Genomic DNA, 27883 nt, shown 5'->3' on the forward strand with positions numbered 1-27883 from the left:
ATGACGGGGGGAGGCTTTGAGTGCAGGGTCCTGGCCCTCTGGGTGCCAGGGGGCCGTGGCAGGTCTCGAGCTGAGGAGCCGCTTGAGCAATGAGATTTGCGAACGTTCAGCTGGTGGGATGCAGACGTGGTGGATCACAGAAAGCTGGTTGGAGAGAGTGGGTGTCACTGGGCGAAGCCTCGTCCCCACCACCTGCACACGCAGTGAATCGCTCTGGGCCTGTTTCTCTCCTGTCCCGTCGGTTCGTTTCCCCATTGGTCAGACCTCCTCAGTTGTTTCACTGGGGTTTGGTTACAACCCAAACTCCAGAGGCCAACAGGTCCGAGCATACCCTAGCTCTGACTTGCTCTGTGCCCCTTGACATGTCCTTTAAGCCCTCTCAGCCTCAGTTTCTTCATCTGTGAAATGGGAATGACAATAGTGTTGTTGAGGATTAATAATGGGGACGTACAGTCCTAAGCATATGCCTGGTACCTAGTGATGGCTTGGTTATCTTTCCTTCCCTATTGGCCAAGTCCATGTCATCATACATCCCTTGGGGAGTTCTCCTCTGTGACCGGAAATCTGTAATTTCAACTGGAAGCAAGGTGTCCCCAAAAGCCCTGAAAGAGGCCTCTAGTGGGACACCAAGTGGTCTGGAAACACCTCTGCTTTTCCCCACTGGTGGCTGGACCAGGGCTCGGCTCTGAGGGCTGGACTGGGTCTTGGCTGTCTTTAGCCCCAGCACTCAGCTCAAGGATGGCCTATCCCGGTTCTCTTAAATACTAAACAACACACACAAAAATTAATTAATTAAAAATAGTCATGAACCTTGGGCATCAACCTACCAGCACCTCCATCTTATGACTGAGGAATCTGGGGCCCAGAGACGGACAGTGACCCTTCCAAGGTCACCCAGCCTTTCAGTGGCAGGGCTTAGACCTGACTCAAGTATTTATTGCAATTCTAATTTTTAAATGCCAGTCATTATTACCTTAAAAAAATCCCCAAGTCAACTGGGAAAGGGGTAACAGTGGCATGAGCATTTGAGGGTAGAGGTTACCCCGAGACAATTCTGGGGAGCATCCAGGCTAGAAAGGCCCAACGATATCGTGTTCAACCTCCCAGTTTACATTTGGGGAAGCTGAGGCCCGAAGAGGGGTAGTGGCTTGCTCAGTGTCCCCAGGGGGCAGAAAGCAGAAAAACAGTCACAAACCCACTGCCATCATCTGCTGTGGGTGGGCGGCTCTGAGGGTGGGCCCCTCAGCCCACTGCCTCATGTTTAAGAGAGTGAGTTAGAACATGCACAGTGGTTTCCCGAGGAAGTTTGGGGTTTTAATCGTGTCAGCGAGAAGGACCATTTCCGGAACCGTGCGTGCCCCGGTGGTGCCTGTGGAGTTGGGCCTGGCACAGCTATTTCAGACCAAGCCACAGGGCCCTATTTATAGGCCGATGCGATTAGGTCAGTGTGGTCGGGAGAGGCTCGCCTGTCCTCTGCCCAGCCATGGTGAAGGAAGAGGCCCTCGGGGGCGACTCTGACCCATGGGTGAGTAGCCGGGGGTCTAGGGTTGTCCCCAAAGCCTGCTTGAAAGAAGGACTCCAGGGGGCCCCCTGCTGACTCCCCTTTCAGCTGCGGGCCAGGCCCCATGCAGAGATGAAACCAGCTCCAAGCCTGTTCTCTCTGGGCTGAAAAGATCCTCCCCAGCCTCAGAGCAGGCTGGGACCCCTCGCAGTCAGGCCGCTCCAGTGTTTGCCCACAGGTCTTCACCCCAGGCCCTCCTTGCCAGCGTTTACATTCTCCTGTGGGGGGCCACACCTCTGAGCCTTTGCTTCTGCTGTTCCCTCCACCTGCCTGCCGGCTCCCTGTTCCCCAGAGACAAACACCCACTCTGTTCATCCATCAAGGCCCTGCTGCTCCGTGCTCCTCCTGGGTGGTTCATCAGGCCCTGGGCTCTTCCTGCCTTGTGTTCCTGCTGCTAAGGAACCCCTAAGCTCATGTGTACACCCCACGGGGCCGGGAAGTCCTGAGGCAGAGCCTGACACTGGAGCAGAGGGAGAAAGCCTTGTGTGGCCGGGCCCCTCCTGGGCCATTCGCCTGTCTCATATAGATGAGACACTGTCTACATGCCTTGCTACACAGGAGGTATTTTTAAAAGGTGCGTAAGAGTGAGAGCCAGACTTTTGAATCAGATAGTCCTGGGTTCCGGACTCTGCTCTGCACTTTTTAACTGTGTCTTCTTGGGCTGATCCTTTCTGAGCCTCTGTTGCCCCATCTGTAAAATGGGCATGTGCTAGCCTTGGGAAGCATTGTCAACACGACAAAGCTGAGAAGGACTTACCCTGTTGCCTGGCCCATTTTGAGCCTTTACAGCCTGTGTGCTGCAGTGAGTGTTGTTGACTCGGGGGAGCAGGGAAGCGCCCTCTCCAGGGCTCCGTGGGCTTGGGGTCCAAGCTTCCAGCTCCACCCTGTGTTCTCCTCCCCTCCCTTGCTTAGCCTCCTGGACCTATTCTGTTCCCCAGATCGGGGAGGCTTTGTTTGGGGATTGTTTTTCCTAAGAAGTTTCCTCTGTGGTGCCCCTGGATGACTCAGAGGCCTGAGTCACCAGGAGGCTGGGGCCCAGGGAGGAATGGAGTGGGCGCAGGAGGGAAGGCGAGAAGGAGCCAGGAAGGGCCCTCCATTCCCGCCCAGGCCCTCCCAGAGCTCGATGGGCCCGAGCTGGCAACTCCCCAGTGCTGCCCGGCCTCAGCTTCCCCCAGTGTGAGAGGTGCTGGGCGTTGATGAGTGGCTCCCAGTGTGGGCTGCGCCTCAGAATCCCAGGTTCCCGGGCCCCACCCGGAGCCGTAGACTCCGAGGCTGGGCGTGGGGCCTGGGAATCCGAGTTCTCAGGAGCTCCCCGGGTGACTCGGCTGCACACCTGCTCTGCGGAGGTGTCTGGGAACCAGGGATCCCAAGGCTGCTTGCCCCTGGGCCTCAGAGGGGCTGCTCAGCCGCTGCTTGGCCATCTCCACTCACAGAGAGAGCACTTTTCTTGCTGAATGTCTTGGCAGAGTGGTGCCTGGAAGGCACATGGGCTTTAAGCAAACAAACCGGCTTTACTGAAGTACAATGTACATCAGTTGCTGGAGTAAGTAGACAGATAACTTACATACATGTAATCCACCAATTTGAATTAATTCAGTGATTTTTAGTAAACTTTCAGACTTATGCCAAAGTCATCACGAGACGTCCAGTTCAAGCACATTTTCGTTACCCTTCATCTCCCCTAAAAGGAGCCCGTGCCTGCTGGCTGGCACACTGCACACCCACCCCCTAATCCCTCAGTAGTCTCCTTTCTGTCTCTCGGGATGCACGGACCTGCGTGCCACTCCCAGCTTCACCCTTTTCTGGCTGTGTGATTTCTGGCAGGTTATCCCCCCTCTCTGAGCCTTTGATTTTTTCCCCTGTTAGACAGGGAGGTATAGCCTCCTTGTAGCTGTTGTTGGAATTTCACTAACGTGATAGAGTGTCTGATGCATGGTAGATGCTGGGGTCGTGGGAGCCTGGCAGGTAGCACACACAATGTGGTACAGACACACGGTACAGCTGTCACAACACAGCAGACACCCAGCAGACTCGTCACAACACAGCAGACACCCGGCAGGCTCGTCACTATACAGCAGACACCCGGCAGGCTCGCTGTGTCTCAAGACACTGGGCTCAGCCCCAGAATTGCTGTGTCTCCTTCAGTCCCCACAGCACTTAGCGGATGAGTGTTAATATCATTCCGTTTCATAGCCAGAGAAACTGAGGCACCAAGAAGGGGCGTGGCTTGTCATGGTCATGGAGGTAACGGGTGGTAGGGCTGGGAGTCTGTCCCAGAGCCTGTCCTCCTGGACCTTCGCATGTGGGGGTCATGCAGCAAGGGACACAGTGCATGGACCCAGGACAAGGGTTATGGCACAAGTTCTCCAGGGGACGGGGCTTGGGACAGTGGATGTGACGTTGAAAAGATCGTAAATAGATGGTACAGTTCTTTCTTGACTCACTATGGGGTTACATCCCAGTAAGCTGAAAAAATCTCAACTTTATCAATGCATTTCATACACGTTTCCTATCTTACATCATAGCTTAGCCTACCTACCTTACATGTGCTCAGAACACTTAACACTAGTCTACAGTTGGGCAAAATCTAACACGAAGACCCTTTTTAAATGTCGTCTCACGTAATTTATTGAATGCTGTACTGTCAACGAACAATAGAATGGTTGTCTGGGTGCAGAATGGTTGTAAGCCTACCGATTGTTGCCCTTGGGATCGTGTGGCCGACTGGAAAAGATCGCTGGCCCAGGAAAGATCAAAACTCAAAGTACGGTTTCTACTGAATGGGTATTGCTTTTGCACCATCCTAAAGTCAGGAAATCGTGAAGTTGGACCATCACAAGTTGGGGACCACCTGTGCAGAGTCCCTCATACGGCAGACGTGGCATGATGCGTGGGGCATGATCCAAGGTGTGAGTGACGCGGAACACAGCAGGAGGACTGTGCACAGGCAGGACACGTGTGCGGAGCACAAGGCCTGGCATGGGGCACAGAACGTGGGGGTATGTGGCGCTGGGCGTGGTGCCGGGTGTGTGACGCCAGGACAAGGTCCCCAGGGTGGGTGTGGGGTTTGAAGTTCGGCAGTAGGGCAGAGAGGGTCCCTTTCTCAGGTCAGCGCCCAGGGCCCCAGCGTGCAGTGGCTGGAGCCGGTTTCTCCTCTCACAAAGGCCTGTCTGTTGTTTTTATTTTTCCCTCCTCCTCTTCTGCCAAAGAGTGGGAGTGTCCCAGAGGAGCGGGGTCCAGGGCAACAGCCCCCCCAGTCCCATCAGCTCAAACTGCAGTCAAGGCTTGGGGCCAAGTCCTTGGCTCTGGCAGAGCCTGCTGGCCCCCTAGTCCCCCGCTGTCAGAGGCAGCTGGGAGCCCCTGGTGGCTGGGCCAGCGCAGAGTAATTTTCCTCTAAGCCGCCCCCGCTCCTGCCCCCCTTCCCTGGCTGCAGCTGCTGGCTGTGAGCCTCCGGTTCGGGGCTTAGGGGAGAGGGAGCCCCAGCCCCTACGGAGGTGGAGGGGCCGATTCCACCCTGTCAGCTGCTGTCAGAGTCAGGGAGGAGGCTGCGGCTCACAGGCTTGCATTTCTGCAGCCCTCCGGGCATCTGACACTCACGCCCTTATCTCGTCTCATCTGCACAAGCTCCCGAAGAGCCCGATGAGAAGACTGAGGCTCAGAGAGCCAAAGAGCCGGCCAGAGGTCTCACAGTCAGAGGCAGAGCCGAGGCTAGACCGCTGCTCTCCTGCGGCAGGAACCTGAGGCTGTCGAGAGGCAGGAGGTGTCGCAGAGGGTGTCGGGGGTGGCGTGGGGCACTCGGGGATGAGGCTGTAAGAGCATGCCCCAGAGGGCCGCAGGAGCCAAGCTTAGGAGTCCCGACGTCTTCCAGTTTGCACTGGGGGCTGCGGAAAGCTCTTGAGTTGGGAATGACGTGATCTCTGTGGATAATGGAGAGTTGAAGGCACTGAGGAAGCTGGAGCAGTGGTTCCACAGGGGAGACGGGGACCCTGAACCAGGACAGCGTCTGGGAGGCCGACGGGGAAGTGAGTGTGAATGGGGAGCGTGTGGGGTTAAGCATCCCTGCTCTGGCCTCAGCCCTTGCCTATGTTCTGGGGGGATGACTCTGGAGTATCCCAGAGGGTTCTGGAAGCTCTCCGGAGGGGGCACCTAGAAGATGATGCGGGTGATTGGGGAGACACCCGATGGAGGTGAGGTAGGAAGCACCCCTGGGGATAGGAGGCCACACCCATTCCTGCAGAGGCCACGCCCATTCCGGAGGAGGCCACACCCACTCCGGCGGAGGTCACGCCCACTCTGGAGCTCTATCACGTGCCAGGCCCTGTGCTCTCTGGACTGGATTTCATTATTTCTTCCAGCTGGTGATGCTTATTCCTTGAGCTGGGAAAGGAACACAAGCATTCCAGTCTTATACCTCTGTTTATGTTTGAGAGCGGAAAGGACGTTTTTAAAAAGCCTTATTAAAATGAAAGGGATTAGCCAGGATAAAATATATCTTTGAATCTCTGGTAGTTCTATTGCAGTTCAACGTTTGAGATAAATTGCAAAGGATTTCTAACCACGCTATAGCACTTCGATTTTTTCCATAACTGAATTTTACCGGTATCAAGTTCCAGTAGGCCTGGGAGATAATCTGGCGATTCTGTACCCAAGGACCCAGGCTCAGAAAAGTTGAGTCACTTTGCCCAGGGTTACCTAAGTAGTAAGAGAGAGGGCTGGAATCGAGCCCTTGTTCCTTGGGGTGGGAGCAGACCAGAGGAGAGGGGAGGGCGTCATGAAGAGATTTGTGGATGGAGTGGGAGGTAAGTGGGCTCTTGAAGTGCTGGCTGGAGACCCTCTCCTGACATGTGTCCCTGTCCTTGGCACCAGCTGCACCTCCAGGTCTCTGGGCCTTGGCTGGGACCCTCCAGCCCTCCCCTGCATTGGAGGCAAGGATGCAGTGATGAAAGTCAAGGCTGGGTACGGGAGGCCAGTGGTGTGTTTGCAGGCCTAGACACGTGCTGGGGGTTGTTGTGGTTATTGAGTGCCTGCTGTGTACCAGGAGCTCTTTCAGCTTTCCCAGATGACCCCCAGGGTAGGACTCATCACCCCATCTTATAGAGGAGGAAATTGAAACGCTCGTTTGCCCAGGTGCCCCCTGAGCTAGGGATTGGGGCTCTGACCATACTCAACCTGGACATCGTCTTGTTTTTCCCCTGGATGGAGGTTTGCAGTCCTCACCCTGCTGGTCATTCTTGGTACCCTGAGCTGGCCGAGGCTCCCCTCGCTGTTCTGGGTTCTGTGCTGTCTCCTCTGTCCCCTTCATGAGTCTCAGAAGTTCTGCCTGCAGGGTGCAAACTGGTGCCCGGAGGGTGGGCTCCCGCCGTTGCTGGCTGTGAGGGGCTTTGGGACAGAGAAAGGCTCCATTTGCAGCTTGCGGCAGGAGGGACCTGTCACCGTCCCCTGAGGTCCTGACACTGTGGTTCCCATCGTGGTGATTATCGGCCTCAGGAGCTGCTGAAGGATCAACTTGATCCCCAGACAGATCGGGGAGGTGGCGCGGGGGTAGGGTAGGGAACCTTGCTTGACCAGAGGCACAAACATATTTTGTCTCTTGCTGTTCCTTTCAGAATCTTATAAAAGTTCCAGGGCTCGAAGGGTCTTTAGGGATGGGCTGGTTTGCTCATCACTTGCTTCTCCTTGGCTGGGTCACCACTGGGCCACTCCTTATCTCACTGGGAGAAGGGCGAGGATACTGGCATTTTTGAACCTCTGTCTCATGTCGGGCATGATCCTAGGATCTTCCACATTTATGGTCTCCTTCAAGCCTCAGTAAAATGTGTTTTGTTTCTTTATTTGGCTCTGCAGGTCTTAGTGGTGGCATGTGGGGTCTAGTTCCCCGACCAGAGACGAACTTGGGCCCCTGCATTGGGAGCACAGCGTCCTACTCACTGGACCACCAGAAAAATCCTTCCACTCACCTTTTAAAAAGACATTTTAACCCTGATTTTATACGTAAGGAACTTGAGGGTTAGAGCGGTATTAACAGAGGCTTCCTAAGCCCCCAGCAAACAACCACCACGGCTTCCTTTATACGTGCGCACTGTGCTAAGCCCCAAACGTCTTTTACTTTATAAGATTGTCGCAGCAACCCCAGCAAGAAGCTAGTCTAATCCCATTTTACAGATGAGGAAATTGAGGCTCAGAGAGCAGAAGCTGCACAGCTGGAAGTGGCAGATCAGGGATTTATACCCAGATTTTCCTGGCGGGAGCTCTTTGCACAGTCACATAGACTGTTTTTCTTGCTGCTGGGAAGCCCTTCCCCTCTGCAGCAGGGCGCTGCCTCCTGCGGCTGTTGCTGGTTCTGACTCTAGTTGGGGCCCCGTAGGCCCTGCTGCCCCGGGAGGTTGGCAGGCGGAGGCTGTGTCCCCCATCCTGTCCTGGTGCCTGGAGTGGGGCCTCCTTGTCCTGCCGCTGATGTGTGTTTGTGCCTGGACTTCTCTGTTGGTGGGCTGTGGGGTCCTGGGGCAGCTAGGGGACAGTTGTTTGCAGCTGTTTGCAGCCTCCCAGGGCTGCTGCCTCCCCCGAGAAGGGGAGACCAACTTCAAAGGGGACCCTGGCAGGCAGGGCCCTGGCTCACACCTGTGGCCAGATCTAGCTGCTCCCAGGGCACGGGGTCAGGAAGCGACAGGGTCAGCCCTTTCTGAACGTCCTGTCCTGGCTCTCGGCACTAGGTGGGGTAGCCTCCGGAAGCTGGGAAAAAGCCAGTGGCTTCGGGCCCTGGGAGAGGCGGCCTCTTGGAGGTGGCTTCAGCCAAGCCTCACTGGCCGTCTCCCCAACAGCTGTCCATGCCCGGGATGGACGGAGCCAGGGCAGAGGTCCAGCTGGCCCTTCCTGGGGGCCATGTCATGGGCTCTGGCCTGGGAACGGAGACCTCTGCCCTGCCTGGTGCTCGCTAAGTGACTCTGAGAAGTTACACTCTCGCTCTTGGGGTCACAGTCTGCAAAGAGAGGGTGGACTGTTGAACATTGCTACAAACAAGCCCTACTCTGTGCTACTTGCTTCAGAGCTCCCAACCACCCTGCACCTGGGCAGTACTGTCCTTTTCTACAAGTGAATGACCCAGCGCTCAGAGAGGGAAAGCATCTTGCTCTGGGTCACACAGCCTGGACCTGAGCTCAAGAATCTCACTGTGAAATCTGTAACCTTTCCGGCACCACTACCTGCTCACACATGGTGTGTACATGCTGAGCGGCCTCTGTGCAAAGAAGCCAGCTCTCACACGGGGCACTAACTCGGAGCTCCGACTGTGTTGTGTGTCAGCCTTGGCCTTCCTCACTGCCCTGTGAGCTCCCCATTTTACAGATAAGGGAACTGAGGCCCTGGTCACAGGCGCTGAGTCTCCCAGATTCTAAAACACATGTTCTTTCAGGTCCCCAGGGCTCCCCATGCTGAGGCCCTGTCCAGTTTTACCAGGTTTCATAACCAGCTTTTCTGTTTACTGACCGTTGTCCTATTTAACAAAACCCTGGCCAGCAGGGCGGGTGTTCCCAGGAGGACCCAGAACCCAGCCGTAAGCCAGAAAGCAAACAAGCTCCGAAAGAGGGGGCTGCTCGTGAGTGGCCGGCTGCTTGCAAATCGAGAACAACAGTGTTTGGTGCGAAGAGAAGAGAACAGGGTGGTGTCTTCCAGGAGTGGCCGAGGCCTTCTGTACACTGCGGCCGGGGGCGGGGGTGAGGCTGCCTCCTCCTGGCGCTCGTGGCTGCCTTGGGAGGCCCACGGAGACACACAGGCTAGCCTAAGGTCTCCAAGGGAGCAGGGCCAAAGTTGGTGGTGGGCGGTGGCAGTCCTGTGTCGAACTGCAGGGGAGGGATGTGGTTGGATGCTGAAAACTGCCTACTGTGTGGAGCGCTAGGCAGGAGCCAGAAACACTTGAGCTCAGAGCGCAAGGGGGTCTCTTGAGGTTCAGAGAAGGGCAGGGGCTAGGATGTACTTGCACAGCGAGTGGTGGCAGAGCAGGGCTGCTCCCGGTACAGGGGGCCATGCCCGGCCTGCGTGCCCTGTACACCCTGGGAGTGGCACAGAGTGTAGATGCCATGGGTCACCCTCCGCCCAGAGGCTGCAGCCCGGGCACCTTCCCAGTCACGCCTCTGTCCTGGGTGCTCTCTCAGGTGCAGGGCTGGAGGGCTTTCCTGGGGCGCCCTCTTCAACCAGGGAGGTGTGGTAGGGACGCTGCCCCAGAGAGTCCGGGCTGCCAGGGTTGGCTTGGGCTTGCCTGGGTCAGCAGCTGCAGCCCTTCACCTGTAATAGGTACTGTTGTTCCTTGCTGCCCGGGTCCTGCCTGAGTCCCAGGTAGAGCCTGGGCACTGGAGCCAGCCAGACTTGAGCTGGAATCCCAGCAGGGCCTCTTTTCAGCTGAAGGTCCCTGAGCAAGTGCCTGGATCTCCCTGAGTCTGTTTCCTGCTTGCTGTGAAGAGACTCAGTGTCAGAGCCCGCCTCCTTTCCTCCCTGTCTTCTCCCAGAGATACCCAGGCCCAGAGGTACGGGGGCATGCAGCTATTAGTGATGCTATGCCCCCCTTGTGTAGGTCAGGGGCTCTGCACTGTCTGCTTCAGAAGGACCTGTAGAGGCACCCTGGACAAGTGTCCCCATTTTACAGGTGGGAACTTTGAGGCTCAGAGACCTGTAGGTTCCCGATATGGTCACAGAGCCAGGATCTGGGGAATGCTGGGGCTGAGAACGAGAGTTCCCAAAGTCAGAGCTGCAGGGCCTGGCCGTTCTTTTCCGTATGGAGACCCTGAAGAGCAGATAAGGACGGTGCTTTGCCCAAAACCACCCGGGAAATCAGCAGCAGAGGCAAGCCTGGCACTGGGTGGTGAGCTCCTCCTTCCTACTGAGAGGTTTTTCTTTTGCACTTGAGCTCTCCCCGCTCTTCTGAACCTGTACATCCCCTTCCAGGCAGGGAGCCCGGGGGCCTGTGGTCCCATCACAGTCTCCGCACATCACTGCCCTGCAGTGAGAGTTTCCAGGCCATGGGTGCCCTGAGGGCAGGGGCCAGGGCCTGTTCCATGCGTCTCCAGCGCCAGGGACCCAGGCTACAGAGCTATGTGACAGGCACAGCTTGCAGGGGCCTTTGTGATCATTAACCTGGGGTCAGTGACCCCGGGCTGGTGGGCCATGACCCCTGGGACCAAGGCTGAGCCACGCCAGCCCTCTGTTAATTTCCAGCTGAGCAGAAGGGGCTGCTCGGCTGGGCTGGATGCCGGCTCAGGCTCACTTGAGGTGGGGGTGGAGGTGACTGGGGATGACAAGGAAACTTCCTCTTCCTGCTGGTTTGAACTTTACAAATTGTCTCATGAGCAGATATTACTGTATCTATTTTCAAGGTATTATTCCTAGATCAGTCTTTAATTAAAAAAAAAAACTACATCGGAGAAACACTTGTAAATAGTTTCAAACCCTATAGCACCTTGAAAAATTTTTTCACACAAGTATGCTGCTGCTGCTGCTGCTAAGTCACGTCAGTCGTGTCCGACTCTGTGCGACCCCATAGATGGAAGCCCACCAGGCTCCCCCATCCCTGGGATTCTCCAGGCAAGAACACTGGAGTGGGTTGCCATTTCCTTCTCCAATGTGTGAAAGTGAAAAGTGAAAGTGAAGTCGCTCAGTCGTGTCCGACCCTTAGCGACCCCATGGACTGCAGCCTACCAGGCTCCTCCATCCATGGGATTTTCCAGGCAAGAGTACTGGAGTGGCTTGCCATTGCCTTCTCCGCATACTGAGGTGTAATATAGCTACCATTAACAATTCACCCATTGTAAGCGGACAGCGTTCTGGTTTGGTTTTTAGTACCTTTTTCGGTTGGGTAATCATCACTGTAATCCAGCGTTGGAACGTTTTCATCACCCTAAAGTGTTCACTCATGCCAACGGCAGTGATGTGGGTGCCTAACTCCAGATTCATCCTCTCTTTCAAACAAGCTGATGTGACAGTTTGGTGTTTACTCTCTTGATTTTCTTAAGGAGAAAATGTACGCACAAACAGACACCCCTGTTAATCAGGAGAGAGGAGCCACCGTGGAGTCGCTGTCCACTCTGCTCTCTGCACTCTGAGATCGCTCCACGTCTGCTGACTGCCTGCTGTGTGCTGGGCGCGGTCTGCACTAGCTCGTCCTTTTGGCACAGCTGCAGAGTGGCCCATCGTATGGCGGCTCCATAATTTATATAACCGGGACCGTTGGGTCCTTTCCAGTTTTCTTCCAACAGTGCTTCAGTGAACATCCTTGCGCGTATGTGTTTGTGTTCCTCTGTGAGTCACTCTGAAGGAAACGGCACTGTTGTCACATTGGGGTTTTGAATTTGTATAGATGTCAGTTGCTCTGCAGAGCGGGGAAACTGGGTTATGCTTCCATCAGGCGCGAATGAGAACAGTGGGGTTTTATCACCCTCCAAATGCCGAGGGAGAGGGAAGTGCTCTCTGAATTTAGGCCAGAGACATCAGTGCAGGCTCTGCAGACCCAGGACTGGACATACAGCCTTGAGAAGTCGGGGACCTCTTGTGGGTCCCCACAGACACTAAGATGAGATTCAGACTCTTCAGGGGTTTCCCCGGTGGGCCCGTGGATTAGGATCCACCTGCCAGTGCAGGGGAGACAGGCTGGATCCCTGGTCTGCGAAGCTTCCACATGCCGCGGGGCAGCTGAACCCGTGCACCACGACTCTGGAGCCGGCGCTATGGCGTCCATGCTCTGCAACAAGAGAAGCCGCTGCAAGGAGAAGCCTGCGCGTTGCAACGAAGAGTAGCCCCCGTCTGCTGCAACTAGAGAAAGCCCGCTCACAGTCATGAAGACCCAGTGCAGCCAAAAATAAACAAGTAAATAAAGCAAAAAGCAGGCTCTCTGAGAAACTCTTCACCTGTACCCGTATATGTCTCAGGAAAACATTCAGACTCGAGCGTGGCACACGGGCCCTTGTGACCTCTGCCGCGCTTCCGAGCCTCATCTCTTCCGAGCCTCATCTCTTCCGCTTCCTATCCCGGTGTTTCAGACAGGATCCCTATCAGTCACTGCAGTGGCCTGCATTTGCTTGCCCTTTGCCCTTGCTGTTCCCTCCCCCGGAATGCCTCTCTTCTCAATCTCCCTCCTCCGTGTCCTTCAAGGCCCAGGTCACAAGTCCCTTTGTCCATGAAGCCTTCTTATAATCCCTGCAGTCTGATTTATCTCCTCTGTGTGTGTTCCTTTAGCCCTTTATCTGACCCGCAGTCCCCCTTAAATGGGAGGGAGTTGTGGGTGATGGAGGGCAGACTTCAGCCTGATTAGACAGAAGCTGGGCTCCAGGAGGAGCTGGGACGGATGACTGGAGCTCGTGGGGAAGGACAGCAACTCCCATTTACTCACTGGCAGACAAGGCCGTTTTCACACACACAGACGGGTTTGATTCTCAGCAACCACTTTATACCCATTTACTAGATGAGGAGACTGAGGCAGAGAGGAAGCAAGTAACTTACAGTGGAGGTGGGTGTCAAACCCAGCTCTCCAGCTCCTTTGTTCTCTTCCCTGCCATTGCGTTTCCCTGTTACTGAGAAGATGTGGAATGCAAAGGGAACTAGGAAACAGAGAAATTGAGTCCAGCAGAGCAGTGGGAGGGTGGAAAGAGGGCTTGTTGAAGATGGGAAGCAGGCCTGGATGAGCCTGAATAGCACTTACAACCCAATGACTGTAAGGCTCCAGGAGGAGAATAAGGGATGGGAACGGAGCCTGGGCAAAGGGGAGGAGGCGCGAATCCTTGTCTTCCCCGGAGAGAACCACAGATGGGATCTAAAACTGAAAACACAGGAGTGAAAACAAAACAAACAGCCCCCACCCCACCCCCAAACCCCAGACAACAAAGGCTGGTTACCTACAGCATGAAGGCAGACCACGAAACCATCTGCTGAAGGGGGAAGACAGAAGTGGGCTGGTTGCCTGGAGGTACAAGTAAGCGCTTGAGAGGTGAAACTTTGTATAAATAAAGTGACTTTTAGGTTTTGATTAAAAACAGACTTTTAACAAATAACTCTTAGACTTCCCTGGTGGCCCAGTGGTTAAGAATCCACCTGCCAAGGCAGGGGACATGGTCAGGGAAGACATCATATGCCTTGGGGCAATGAGGCTGTGGGCCACAACTGCTGGAGCCAGTGTTCCGCAGGAAGAGAAGGCAGCACAGGGAGAAGCCCGTGCCCCCGACGGGATGCGCAGCCCCTGCCTGCTGCAGCCCCAGAAAGCCCCGGTGCACCGAGGCGCAACCCCCAGAGCAGCCCAAAATCATTTGTTTTAAGTAAAAAGTAACTTTTTAATGAGGAAGGAAAGAAGCGTGGTTTTGAGTAAAATCGAGCCTGCAGTCCCAGAAGTGGAGAGATCTATGCTCGCCCCTCTCTGCCTTGCTCAAGGGTCCAGTGAAGGTCAGCCCCCTGAACCGTGTCCTTAGCTGGTGACAGCCACATGCTGCCTAAGTGGGCCACCCACCCGGACCACCTGGGGGCCGGTCTTGACTTTCATTTCCTAGTTGTGTGCACATTGCTTGACCATTCTGAGCTCAGTTTCCACCTCTGTAGAATGGGGCTGTGAACAGTACCCAGTCCATAAAGGATGTTCATGTGATGCTGAAAACCTTCAATACCTCTTCCTTAGCTCCTGTGATTTTTTTGCTGGAGAAGTTAGGGGTGGAGAGTGGAGTGGTCCTGCGTGGATCACACAGGAAGCCAAGCTGGGTGGACCCCTGCCGTTCATGCGTGTGTCCATTTAGTGTGCACTAAGTTAGCACCTGCTGTATGCCAGGCCCTGTGCCTGGTCTCCACCCCGGAGCTGGAGTGAAGGGGCGGCCGCACCCGTTGGGTCGGTCCTGATGGGAACCCCGATGTCTCTTAAAAAATCCAGGCCAGATTCCCGCCCCTCCCCGGCCGGCGGGGGCCGGCCCGGCCCTCCGCCCTCCCAAACAGGGCGGTCTCCGGCTTGGGCGGAGTGGGCCGGGCGGCTACTTAAGGTCGGGGCGAGCCGGGCAGCCTGGCTGCCCTCTGCCTGCCTCCTGGGTCGCTGCCATGGCTGCGCATCGCTGCGCGCTGCTGGGCGCGCTGGTCCTGGCGCTGGGCGCACTGTCGCCGCCGGCCCGCGCGGCCACCCCAGCGCGGGGGGCCACCCAGGCGCGGGCGCCGCAGGGGCGGGTGAGCGAGGCGCGGGTGAGTGCCCGGGGCCCCCGGAGTAACTCTTTATTGTAAGTTCTTGCAGATACAGCGCTAGGAAAAGGGGAGTAATTCAGGTCTAGAATGGAAAAACTGTTTTGTTGCTTTGTAAGTATCTCTTGCTGCTTCCGGGGCTCCGGTGGATGGGTGGGAGCCTCAGCCTGGCTGTTTCCCTCCCAACAGGCTAACCTCACCTTGGCCGGATTTCTTCCCTCTGCGCTGCCTTCTGACTTCTTACCCATCTCTGCCGCCTGATTTCTCCTTCCCTCTGCCTCATTTCTCGCCTTCCCTCTGGGATTTCTCCTTTCATTTCAGAGTCTTTCTCATCTGATTTCTCACAGGATTCCCCTCTCTCTTTCCTGGGCTGTCTCACCTTCGCCTGCGTCCCTTCATCACTGTTCCTTCTCCTCTCCCGTCTCTGACACCGCCTCTGCCTCGTCTGGTTTCTCTTCCCTCCAGCTGTTCCTTCATGTTCTTCACTCCTCTGCCTGAGTTCTCCCGTCTGGTTTTTTTGACTTCTTCCACCAGATCCGGCCCGAGGTGACCCGCTCCTGCTGACTGCCCTCCTCTGACTCCCAGCTAACCATGCCGCTCTGCTCCGTTTCCAGCCCCCGTGCATGGTCTGACCGCCTGTCCCCCGTTCTCCACCACCTCGTCTCCAACAGGCTCCCGCAGACCCCGGCTGCGTCCTTCTGCCTGTTCCAAGAAATGGAATTTGGGGGTGGGGTGGGGCTTTAGGGGCAAGAGGGAGGAGGCAGACAGCGCAGGAGGCCGCTTGGGCTCAGCCATCTAGGCCGTTCTTGGAGGTGTGATGGGGACGTGGATGGGGTGTGGGGGAAAAGAGCCACAGCAGACAGGCCGTGTGGCCTTGGGCCAGTGCCCTCCCCACTTGGGGCCTCAGTCTCCCGATCTGCAGGGTGGAGCTGGATAATGAACTCTATGAGGACTCTTCTATTTCTCAGGGCCACTGAGGATGCTGGCCACCCCCAGATCTACCACTGCCATCTGGGGGGTCGCCCCGGGGTCCCAAAGCTCTTGGAGGCTGGGCCAGTTCCTGCTCTGTCATTTCCTAGCTGGGGGCCCCTGGCTTCACCCCCTGTGCCTCAGCTGTTGCATCCAATTGGCACTAAGACAGGAAGGGAGAAGGGAGGGAGGGCCTTCTGTCCCCCCATCACCAGGGAGACGAGAAGGAGCGAGATGCTGGCCGGGGCAGGGCTTGGAGCCTAAGCTCTGCCCTGTGCGCTCACTCGTCGCGGGCGGGCGGGGTCCTGTGACGCGGTGGGGAGAGTCAGGCTCCAGTGAGGTGCTCTTGGCGCTGGAAACCAGCCTCCCTCGTGCCCCAGGGTCTGTCCCCGCCGCGGTCCCTGCCCCCGCTCAGGCTCTGCCCTGTCTCTTGCAGCCGGGCAGCATGGTGGTGGAACACCCCGAGTTCCTCAAGGCGGGGAAGGAGCCCGGCCTGCAGATCTGGCGCGTGGAGAAGTTCGATCTGGTTCCGGTGCCCCCCAACCTCTACGGAGACTTCTTCACAGGCGACGCCTATGTCATCCTGAGGACGGTGCAGCTGAGGAATGGCAACCTGCAGTACGATCTCCACTACTGGCTGGGTGAGACGCCCCGCCCCGCGCCCCGCCCTGCGCCCCGCGCCCCGCACCCCGCCCCGCCCCGCGCCCCGCCCCGCCCCGCACCGCCCCGCACCGCGCCCCGCACCGCGCCCCGCACCGCGCCCTGCCCCGCACCGCGCCCCGCACCCCGCCCCGCCCCGCCCCGCGCCCCGCGCCCCGCACCGCACCCCGCCCCGCACCCCGCCCCGCCCCGCCCCGCGCCCCGCGCCCCGCACCCCGCACCGCCCCGCCCCGCGCCCCGCGCCCCGCACCCCGCACCGCCCCGCACCGCCCCGCACCGCGCCCCGCACCGCGCCCCGCGCCCCGCACCGCGCCCCTCCGCTGTAAAGACAGGCCTTTGAGACCTGGTCCCCAGGAAGCGCCAAAGGGAATTTAGTGACTACTGAGCATCAAGTATGTGCCAGTCCCTTGGTTACGTGTTCCCAAGACTCTAGAGGCAGCCTCCCCAAGTTCAGACGCCAGCTCTGCCCTTTGGCAAGACATTCAGTGTCTCTGTAATTGGATGTGATGATTGCACCGGACTCCCTTGTAGGACTGTTGTGAGGGTTAAACAGGCCACTATCTATGGACTCAGAACGGGCGATGACTTAGAAACCCAGGACCCACCCTTTCCAGCCAGCTTCTAGTTTTCCCTTCTGAGTCGGGAGCCTGAAGTCCTGCTGCAGCTCTTCTGTGTGACCCTGTGAGTCCTGGCCCCTCCCTGTGCCTTGATTTCTCTGATGCTCCCTGGCCTGACCTCGGGTGAGTGAGTGCTGGGAGGACTCTTAGAGACCTTGGAGTCAACTCCCGCTTCCCCCATTATACAGATGGATTCACTGAGGCTTACAAGAGGCAGGGCGTTTCCCCAGCTTCTCCAGCCAGGCTGGGGCACTGCGGGGGTTCCAGACCCCCTCCTCTGTGGGCGGCTGGGGCCGCTGGCCAGGAGCCAGGCTCACGCCGCTCTGATGTCCGCAGGCAATGAATGCAGCCAGGACGAGAGCGGGGCAGCCGCCATCTTCACTGTGCAGCTGGACGACCACCTGAACGGCCGGGCAGTGCAGCACCGCGAAGTCCAGGGCTTCGAGTCGGCCACCTTCCTCGGCTACTTCAAGTCCGGCCTCAAGTACAAGGTGGGTGCCGGGCAGCGGGCACACCGGCTCCAGTGGCCGGGCTCGCTCCTGCCCGTCCGCCTTTCAGCCTTGTGCAAGTGTGTAGGCAGGTAGGCCGGAGCTCAGCCCCTGGAGCTGGCTAGCCCTGGCTTTGAGTTTCAGGCCTTGCTAGCTTTGTGACCTTGGACAAACCACACGCCCTCTCTGAGCCTCTGGTTTCTCATTAAACTGAGAGAAGACAATTTCCATCACTCCCCAAGGTGGTTTTTCCTCACCCCGGCAGGAAAAGGCGGGCCATAGGGGCCCTACGCCCTATGCACAGCATTTGCCCTGTGCAAGCCTAGCATGCCCAGGGCTTCAGCCTATATCCTTTAGTTCTGAGGCCCTGTCAGCAGAGCGGCCTATTTTCGATATTTGAAAGGGGACCCTTGATCCCATTCTCTTTCTGTTTGTTGAACTCTGAGACTCTGAGCTCCAGCCCCTAGTCACGTGCGGCTGAGCAGAGCCATGCTGGGAGCCCCAAGAGGCTGTTGCCAATATATTGTGACTTCTGGCAAGCCACTTGGCCTCCCTGAGCCTCCTTGTCCTCTTCGGTTACATGAGAGCCACTTGGACCTGCCCTTCAGGCCTGGGGAGAGGGTTTGGTGAAGGCACAGCTGGAAGATGCCGTGCACGGGGCTTGGCCTCTTGGAAGGGCTCCTGGAAAGCTGGTGTTGCGTGGCGGGGGTTCTCTTTGGTCAGGATAGGGAACGGATCACAAGCTTCGATGGCCTTAACGTCAGAAGGCAGCCTCTTATTTCAAGGGAGGGAGGAGAAACTGAGGCACAGAGAGGTTAAGGAATGGTCCAGGTCACACAGCAAGTCAGTCTCCGAGCCAGGACAGAGCCCACATTTCCTGACTCCCAGCTTTTTCCCAGTACACCAGTCTGCCTTTTGTGAGCAGGGATCCAGGGCAGGTATTAAGCCTCATCCCTGGTGGCTCAGAGGTTAACGCGTCTGCCTCCAATGCGGGAGACCCAGGTTCGATCCCTGTGTCGGGAAGATCCCCTGGAGAAGGAAATGGTAACCCACTCCAGTATTCTTGCCTGGAGAATCCCATGGATGGAGAAGCCTGGTAGGCTACAGTCCCCGGGGTCAAAAAGAGTCGGACACGACTGAGTGACTGAACAGAACAGAACACTGCTGATATGCTGTGCGACCTTCGAGAAGTCATTGTCCATCTCTGGGCCTCCAGTTCCTCTGTGTTAGCAGGGTGGTGATGCCGTCTGCCCAGCTGACACACCAGGGCTTCCCAGGTGGCGCTAGTGGTAAAGAACCCACCTGCCCGTGCAGGAGATGTAAGAGACATGGGTTCCATCCCTGGGTGGGGAAGATCCCCTGGAGGAAGGCGAGGCAACCCACTCTAGTTCTTGCCTGGAGAATCCCATGGACAGAGGAGCCTGGTGGGCTGCAGTCCATGGGGTCGCAAAGAGTCAGACATGACAGCAGTGACTTAGCACGATGCTGTCTGCCCAGCTGACACACCAGGGATTAGATGATGGAAAAGCTCTAGAGATAGCAGAGGGCAGGGTGTGTCCTGGGAACTGGGCCTCAGCCCTGGGCTGGGTGAAGCTGGATTGGATTCCCTGGAGCCTCCCAGCGCCCCCTGTCGGCCAGTTCACCCCTCCCTAGAGCGCCTTCTACAGACCTGTCCAGCTCTACGTTCTTTCTGGAATCTCCTCTGGGGCTCTGGTACCAGCAGAAGGAGAGAAGTTAGGAACCCAGGCCCTGGATGGGGAGAAAGACCAGGACTTTTTGCAGCTCCTAGAGCAGAAGGTGTGAGGAGCGCTTCATCGGGAGTTGGAGAGACTGGCCCTAAGGCCCTCCTTCCTGCTGCTGCCTCCGCGTGGTGGCCGCACGCTCCCTGTCGTCCTTCCCTCCAGCAAGTGCTTATCAGGCCCCTTGAGCAGCAGTGCCCGCTTCCTGGTGCTGCTGTATGGATGGCAGCGACTTAACTTGTGGACAAACTAAGCGGCTTACGGAGCTGGCAGGCGATTGAGCTGGGATTTAAACCCGGATATGAAGGGCCTAGTTCAGAGAAACATTTGAAGACTCTCTGGTCTCTTATCTTAGCTCAGATGGAGCCTAGGAATTTGCATGTTTAGCAAGTCTCCTCCCCGCTCTGGTGATTTTCCCAAGATGTTCTTGGACCGTACTCTGAGGATGCTGTATGGGAGGGGTTCCCAACCCCTCCTGCCTTTGGCTTCCGTCCTCAAAGGCCCTGCTTTTGGTGGGAACGTGAGGTCCACGGCCAGTCCTGTTTTCCCCCTTCCGCAAGTCCTCTGGTCACCCCCCGCCCTCGGCAGGCCCCGCACAAGGCTCTTGGCCTGGAGCCCTCATCAATTATGGATCTCTGAGGAGCAGCGCTTGTTATGCAAGACTTGTTTCTGTGAAAGCCTGCTCCTCGCAGCCAGTTCTGTGCTCGGGGTGTGAGCAGGGGCAGGGAAGGGATGACAGCCCCTAGAAAGGGCTTTCCTAGGGCCCGTCTGATGTTGTTCTGTGACCCTCAGATCCTAAAAATGCACTGTTTTTGTTCCCTCCTCCTCCTCCTCTTGTTCTTCTTCCTCTTCCTCTTGACTTTCAGATAGAACCCCAAAGACCCCAAGGAGCTGGGTTATCTGAAACCCTTTGTTCCAGCAGAGTCTGGGCTGGGCTGAGTGCTGGAAGCCCCTGGCCCCGAGGAATGCAGTGGGAAACCCACAGAATCCCTTGGATCCTTCCTGTCCTCCCTCCTGATTTTAGATAAGGAACCCGGAAATTAGAGGGTGGAGGGGATCAGTGCCAATCAATAGGTTTTTCTTGGTTTTATAAAGAGCTTAACATATTTTTAAAAGGTAGATCTTTATAACTTTTACCTTTCTTCAGACTACAAGTATAGTACATGCTTATTGTAAAATGTCAAAGATAGAAATAAGGCTTTTAGTAAGTAAAAGTTGCCCATGATTCTACTCTTGGAGATATACACCAAATGGTATGTAATTTTTCTCTCTGTATGTGAACACATAGATGTGTATATTTATATATAGACATAGAATTTATTCTGGCCTCCCAGGTGGCACTGGTGGGAAAGAACCTGCCGGCCAATTCAGAAGATGTAAGAGACCTGGGTTCGATCCCTGGGTCAGTAAGATCTCCTGGAGAAGGAAATGGCAACCCACTCCAGTATTCTTGCCTAGAAAATCCACAGACAGAGGAGCCTGGCGGGCTACAGCACCTGGGGTCACAAGAGTCAGATACAAAATTAGCAACTAAAACAATAAGGATATATACGTATGTATCTTCACTTTAATTTGGAAAATAGCTTTAAATAATATTCTATTTTGTTCAAATAATTTGATGCTAATCTCTATCCACTAATGATTAGGCCACAGAAAGCAGCAATCAATCTTAAATATTAAAGTAAAAATAATAAAAAATAGTAAAATTTTACAAAAAAAACCTTGCCCCTTATGTTTGGAGATTCACTGATATCTCCTGAGAGCTTGCTTTTACTTTTGTATTAACTGATCTTTCCAAGTCTAATTTCCTATATCAGTAAGATTAGAGGAGTTAATTAATTAGGAAATGCCTGTCCATACTCATTAGAAATCTGTATTTTTTAATTTATAAATTCATATACAAAGAACTTATTGGAGCTGAGATTTATGACATTGAACAACCCTTTTCCTTTTTTAAAAGAAAAGTTTCTATTTTTTTGACAAAAAATAGAAGGCATGCTTAAACAAGTAAAATATTTTAGAGATGTATTAAAAAATGTTAAGGGTCTTTCTCGTCCCTCGTTTTCCCACTTCCTCCTCTCTGAAAGGTTGGGGGCGGGAGGAGAAGGGGACGACAGAGAATGAGATGGCTGGATGGCATCACCGACTCTATGGACATGAGTTTGAGTGAACTCCGGGAGTTGGTGATGGACAGGGAGGCCTGGCATGCTGTGATTCATGGGGTCGTGGAGAGTCAGACACGACTGAGCGACTGAACTGAACTGAACTGAACTGAAGGAATCCATGGAAATGGTCAGTGTGTCCGTTCAGCACCTTTTGGAAAAGCTTTTCAGATCCACTGTCTCTTTACCTCCACATACGGGGTCCCGGGGTCAGCATTGCCCGTAGACACTCAGGAGGTTCTGGGCAAGGCTGGCCCCGGGAAGGGCAGACTTGGGGGTAAAACTTCCACCAATTAGCTGGGACGCTGGGCTTGGGGCTGGACCTCTTTGCACCTCAGTTTTCTTGCCTGAAAAGTCGGGTGATGAGATTTGCGACCTCAGGAGTTTGTGGGGACCACATTGCATGTCCGTGACAGAGGAGCCTGGCATGGACTTAGTAAGAGGCAGCCTCTGCGGTCACTTCCAGATGAGCATGGGGCACTGAATCGTCTTCCCCAGCTGCCGTTCCTTACATGCTTCCCAGTTGGAAGTCCTCGGAAGCCAGGTGGAAAAACAGGCTCTGAGAAGATCAAGGCCGTCCTGCTGAGTCTTACCCAGGGGGTGCTGTTGAAAGGCTTCACGCTGGTACAAAGAACGGACACCAGAGGGCGCTCCCACTCACAACAGGGAAACCGCGTTTCTACCTGATGACCTTGCTCAGAACAGTGGTTTGTTCCTGCCTCCCATCCTGGATGACCCTAGTGGCCTGGGCTCTAAGAAAACCTGCCGTTGAGGGAAAATGTGGGCCTTACAGATTTGTTTACGCCCGGGTTTGAAACCTAGCTCCACCACTTACTAGCTCTGAGATCTCAGGCAAGTCTCTCTGCTTCCGGCAACCGTTCTCCGCATCTGAAAGGTGGTGATAATGAGGCCTCCCTCACAGGCGGCTCCTGCAGAATGCCCAGCACAATGGCACTGTCACGTCACAGCCAGTTCTGTGTTGCTTGCTGTGCATAGATGTAACAGGAGCCCAACCACACTCTGTTTGTCCCTTGCCTTCATGGATTCAGTGCAGCAAGTCAGACCTGGCTTTGCCCTGCAAGGTGAGGTGTCAGCAAGGGACCTGGGGGGCGGTGGCCACAGTTCCGGCCTCACTGGCCCGGGACGTGTGCAGCTTTGGAGTTGGGAGGCGTGGTTGCACTCTGTAGCTTTGCCACGTGCTCACTGAGTGCCCGTAAGTCACTTCACCTCGCTGGTCTGCATCAGTGCAGTTCAGTTCCATCGCTCAGTCACGTCTGACTCTCTGCGACCACTTCTTCAGGATACTCATGGGTAAAATGGGAAGCTTGTGAGCACCTTCTCCGCTCTGACTTGGGGCCAGTGAGCATCCAGGGCTGGGGACTGCTCATGAGGACACCCAGCCCACTTGACTTTCTCCTGTCCTGAGGGTAGTTTTTTTCTTGGCCTTGCTGGGCGGGTTTTCCTCTAGTTGTGGCGTGTGGGCGTCTCACCCCGGGGGTGTCTCCTGCCTCAGAGCACTGGGGCTTCAGTGTTTGCAGTGTCTGGGTTCAGCAGTGCGGTTCCCGGGCTCCAGAGCACAGGCTCAATAGTTGTGGCCACGGGCTTAGCTGCTCCGAGGCACGTGGGATCGTCCAGAGCAGGGATCAAACCCGTGCCTCCTGCATTGGCGGGTGGATTCTCCACCACTGAGTCCCCCACGGACAGTTTTGATGGTTGCTGGGAAGCCCTCCTGAACTCCCCTGGGACTTGATGATGACTGCGGAGGGCGGCACAGCAGGGGCTTAGATCCGCATTGCAGAAGGAGGAGGCCTGAGGCTCAGAGAGGGCAAGAGACTCACCCAAAGTCACCCAGCACTCTAGTGGCAGGGCAGGGACTTGAACCTGAGGTCGTTGCTCTGTCCCTTACCCGCAGCTGCCTCTGAAGGCACAGCTGGGTGGAAGTTGCTGCAGCATCATGGGGGAGGGGGACAGTCTTGACTCTTCCTGGAGAGCCTTGAAGGATGGGAAAGATTTAATGAGCGCTTCTTAAAGCGGGTTTTGTAGAACACTTGAGCTGCGGGCAGGATGTGGAAGAGAAAAGCAGTATCTTGACTCAAGGCAGGGAAGTGCTCTCTAAAACATGCCAAGCGTGTGTGTTTACCATTGGACTTCCCGGTGCCTTTATGATGCGGATGTGCATTGTGTAACAGTCAGGGGGCATATGAAGGGCATGCCTTGTGCTTCCCTGATCATGGAATCCTTTCCTTGCAGAATATCTTGGAGGATTAGCGTTCCTTAGAACATTCCTTGGGGAATGCAGGTTTTGAGAAGGGGATGTTTATAGCATTTTGCTCTAGGAAAGTGGGCCCCGGGGTCTTTGTTAGTGGAGTACGAGATTCAAAAGTCCGGCTGCAAGGTGCAGAAGTGGGGTATCTGCTGGAAGTCCACTGGTGTGTGGGCCAGAATACCCTTCAGATCATCCCTGTCCGTTCCCAGACCCTCTCCCCTGGACTAACGCTGTCTCCTTGACCCAACAGAAAGGAGGCGTGGCATCGGGATTCAAGCACGTGGTCCCCAACGAGGTGGTGGTGCAGAGACTCTTCCAGGTCAAAGGTCGGCGTGTGGTCCGTGCCACTGAGGTGCCTGTGTCCTGGGAGAGCTTCAACAATGGCGACTGCTTCATCCTGGACCTGGGCAACGTGAGTCCTGCCCTGCCCTTTCTCAGGGGCCACTGGAGTGCCCCAGGCTTGACCTGGGGAGGTGGGCTCATCCATCTGAACAATATGAAGACACGGCAGGGCGGGTCGCAGGGACAGCAGCCCCCGTGCACTGTGTGTGTGAGTTGGACACGCCCGCAGAGACTCAGGTGGAGGTGTTGTGGTGCAGAGACGCAGACTCGTCGTGTGCACACACACAGACCTGTGAGCGGCTGCAGTGGGTGTATGGCCCCCCTGACGTGTTGATGTGCATGACCCGTGTATCTTTTATTCATAGTCACTCACTTGCATGTTTATGGTGGGCATGTTCAAAAACTATAGGCTCTTGAAATATAGCCAATATGTTATAATAACTACAAATGGCATATAGTCTGTAAAAATTGTACATCACTGTGCTGTACCCCCGAGGCTTATATAGTATTGTAAGTCAGCTGTACCTCACGTAGGAAAAGCTGTAAGCTCTTGCCCAGCAGGTGCAGACACGTCACCATGCTGAGTGTCTGCGCGTGGAGACGTGGGTGTGGTTCAAGGACCCACGTGTGTGCTTGTCAGTGTGTATTTGCGCGTGCTCACTTGTGTGGGTCAGTGTGGGTGCAGTAACCCAGACCCACCTTACAGACGTGTGACGCTTTGTACTCATTCTTCCCAAGTCCACACATACTCATCCCCGCAGGAGGACGTGGCCAGACGCTCTGTCCCGGCCTCATATATACATAATGTCTGTTGGAGAGGGAAAAGGCAGCCCACTGCACTACGCTTGCCTGGGAAATCCCACGGACAGAGGAGCCTGGTGGGCTGCAGTGCATGGGGGTTGCGAAAGAGCTGGACACGACCTAGCGACCTGACAGCAAACAGAGACACACACTGAGGATAAGCTTGTGCTGACGGTGTGGCAGGCGCGCAGAGGAGCGTGTGGATTCTGCGTGTGCGGCCCCGTGAAGCTGACGGAATGGCCGTGCCCGTGTGGTTAACACCAGCTCACGGAAGACTGCCACCAGCCCTGGGAGGCCCTGTGTGGCCTCTTCCAGTCCCTTCCTACCCAAGGGCAACTCTCACCCCAAACTTCCTCCAACACAGCGCAGACCAGTTCCCCCGTTCCTGATCTTCCTGTGCCTGGAATCTTTCCTTTGATGTCTGCCTTTTTTTGCCCAACATTCCCTTTCTAAGGTCCATCCACGTTGTTGTTGCCTTTAGTTGTAGCTTGTTCCTCCTCCTTATTATATACACTTTGCCACAGTTTATCTGTTCTGCTGTTGATGGACACTTGGGAGAGTTTGGGGCTCTTCCAAGGGATGCAACTCTGAGCCTTCTTGCACAAGCCTTTTTTGAAAACAGTTAGGTACATAATTTTATTAATACCAATATTAATTCATGGTTATTCTGCTTGAATGAAAATCCAAGGTAGAAAAAGAAAGAAAGGGAAATATCATCAGTTCAATAATTCTCAGGGATGATTAGATGAGCTGTCCTGAGAGCAAGCAGTCTGAATCAGACACTGCATTCTTGCAGACGTCTTTTGGTGGACATTTGCTTGCATTACTGTTGGGTATGTTCCCAAGAGAGGGCTGGCTGGGTTGTAGGATATTTGCATATGGAGCTTTAAAAAGGCCGGGTCAGATGGTTTCCCAAAGTGAAAGTGGGGCTTCACTCCCACCGCCAGGCAAACGTTTTTATGCGCATTCTGCATGTGGGTGTGCCTGTGAAACACGCGTACCCTCAGCACCCTCACGCGCCCCGGTACAGAGTGACGCCTGCTGTGCTGGGATGGGGGTGTGCTCCACCTGCCCTCATCTGGGCAAGCAGCGGACAGGCGCGCTATTCGTGTTGCTCGGCGGGGCGTCTATGAAGGTGGGCGGGGGGCGCTGCCTCACGTGGCGGCTTTCTCTTACAGGACATCTACCAGTGGTGTGGCTCCAGCAGCAACCGCTTTGAGAGGCTGAAGGCCACACAGGTGTCCAAGGGCATCCGGGACAACGAGCGGAGTGGCCGGGCCCGCGTGCATGTTTCCGAGGAGGGCGCCGAGCCTGAGGCCATGCTCCAGGTACCCGCGGCCGCGGCCTGGGGCGCAGGGCGGGGCTGAGCAGGGAGACCGGAGGCTCTTTCCTTCTGTCCACCCAGCAGGCAATTGTGGGGTGACTTTGTTTTTCTACCAAGCCAAGGAGTCTCCCCCTGACCTTCCCCAGACTCCCCTGAGAGGCGGGGCTGGCGTACCAGGATCCAGCGCATCTGGCGTGAGCCACACCCTCCTGTGAGCCACACCCTCCTGCCGAGAGGGCCGGATCCTCTAAAGGAGCCGAGCAGGAGGGTCTTGGCGTCTTCTGAGTACAAGCCTGGTGCTAGAGCCAGGCCAGAAAGAGACAGCGGAGACCCAATCCCCTCTTTACTCTTCTGACCATTCCGATTAGTTTATAACCCATTTCGTCAATTGCATGATGGGCATCGCCAGCCAGTGTGCTTTGAGGATATATCAATAGAGGTAAAGGTCACGGGAAAAGGAGGAGACCACAGGCTCCGTGCCAGTTGTCTCTCCTGCTTGTCTGGAGCTGTTGAGCGCTGGTTTTTAGGAAGAGCAGAAGGGGATTGTTATGGGGAAAGAGCCTGGACACCAAGCATGGCTTGAGAGGGGCAATAGCAGGGGCCATTGAGGCTGGAGACAGTGCAGAATGGAGGTGTGAAAATAGATTCTAATGTCGCAAGGATATGGGTTCAAATTTCTACTTAGCCACCTTATAGTGGTGTAGACAAGGTACTTCTTCTCTGTGGACTTGGTTTCCTATGCTGTGAAATGAGAGTGGTAGTCTGTGCCTCTTGAAAGTGAAAGTCGCTCAGTCGTGTCCAACTCTCTGCGACCCTGTGGACTTTACAGTCCACGGAATTCTCCAGACCAGAATACTAGAGTGGGTAGCCTTTCCCTTCTCCAGGGGATCTCCCCACCCAGGGATCGAACCCAGGTCTCCTGCGTTGCAGGCGGACTCTTCACCAGCTGAGCCCCCAGGGAAGCCTCATGGCTGCAAAGGTGAAATGAGGTCTGTTGAAGGCATGTGATGGGAGGTGTTGGTAGCTGTACTTATCCTTCTTAGAAGGCTTGGTGGAAATGGGAAACATCTGAAGGACTGTTCTGGGGGCAGTGGAGCATGGGGTCCTCATGGAGCTCCTGGAGACAGGGGTCAGGGAGGGACAGACTCCACAGGCAGCCCTGTCTGGGCTCTGCACCCCAGAGGCGCAGTCAGGGATCCAGGACATCTCCAGAGGGAGTCCTGCGCTAAAGGGAAGGTCGCTGCGGGTGTGGAGGCCCGCGTGGTCCCTGCCTGCCTGGGGAGAGAGCTCTCTCTGGAGCCCAGGCTCCTCCCTGGAGGCGGCAGGCTGCTGGGAGCTCACGCCCTGCTTTCTTCCATCTCTCCATCTCCGCAGGTGCTGGGCCCCAAGCCGGCTCTGCCCGCAGGGACCGAGGACACAGCCAAGGAGGACGCAGCCAACCGCAAGCTGGCCAAGCTGTACAAGGTGAGCCTGGGCAGAGTTCCCTGGGTCGTGGGCTCAGGATGGGGCTGCAGGAGGCCTGGGCTTCCCCAGCTCTACTGGCCGGGGGCTTTGAGCCAAGCACTGTGGAGGTGCCATGGGGGGACTCGGCTTCTTACGGCTCCAGCGGCGCCCATCTGCCGCCTCTGCGTTTCTGCCCCAGGAACAAGCGTGTGGGCGACCGCAGACACATTGGTGTCACCATCACCCACGGGGCCCGTGACAGGGGCAGGGCGGAGGGCCTCAGGGTCAACGTTGCAGGGTCTCGGGGGGTCCAAGGAGAAAAGGGT

At 55.9% G+C, this 27883-nt stretch overlaps 1 protein-coding gene across 5 annotated transcripts in view; it reads left to right on the forward strand.

Moving 5' to 3' along the window:
- GSN (gelsolin) overlaps positions 1–27883 on the forward strand; it is a 59465-nt gene that overhangs the window by 15719 nt on the left and 15863 nt on the right. For 3 of the 5 annotated variants that reach the window (XM_088838327.1, XM_088838328.1, XM_088838329.1), the window contains 5 exons: positions 16152–16356; positions 17329–17483; positions 23898–24059; positions 25969–26118; positions 27489–27578. In XM_088838327.1, the coding sequence (XP_088694453.1) occupies positions 16161–16356; positions 17329–17483; positions 23898–24059; positions 25969–26118; positions 27489–27578 (753 nt within the window). In that variant the 5' untranslated portion in view covers positions 16152–16160. Of the gene's footprint in view, positions 1–14582; positions 14750–14821; positions 14861–16151; positions 16357–17328; positions 17484–23897; positions 24060–25968; positions 26119–27488; positions 27579–27883 lie in introns of those variants that run through there. The other 2 variants (XM_088838325.1, XM_088838326.1) reach the window with 2 other exon arrangements.

This window comes from Moschus berezovskii, chromosome 7 (assembly GCF_049115385.1).
Source record: "Moschus berezovskii isolate FMDL1 chromosome 7, NW_MosBer_1.0, whole genome shotgun sequence".
NCBI classification, from domain to species: domain Eukaryota; kingdom Metazoa; phylum Chordata; class Mammalia; order Artiodactyla; family Moschidae; genus Moschus; species Moschus berezovskii.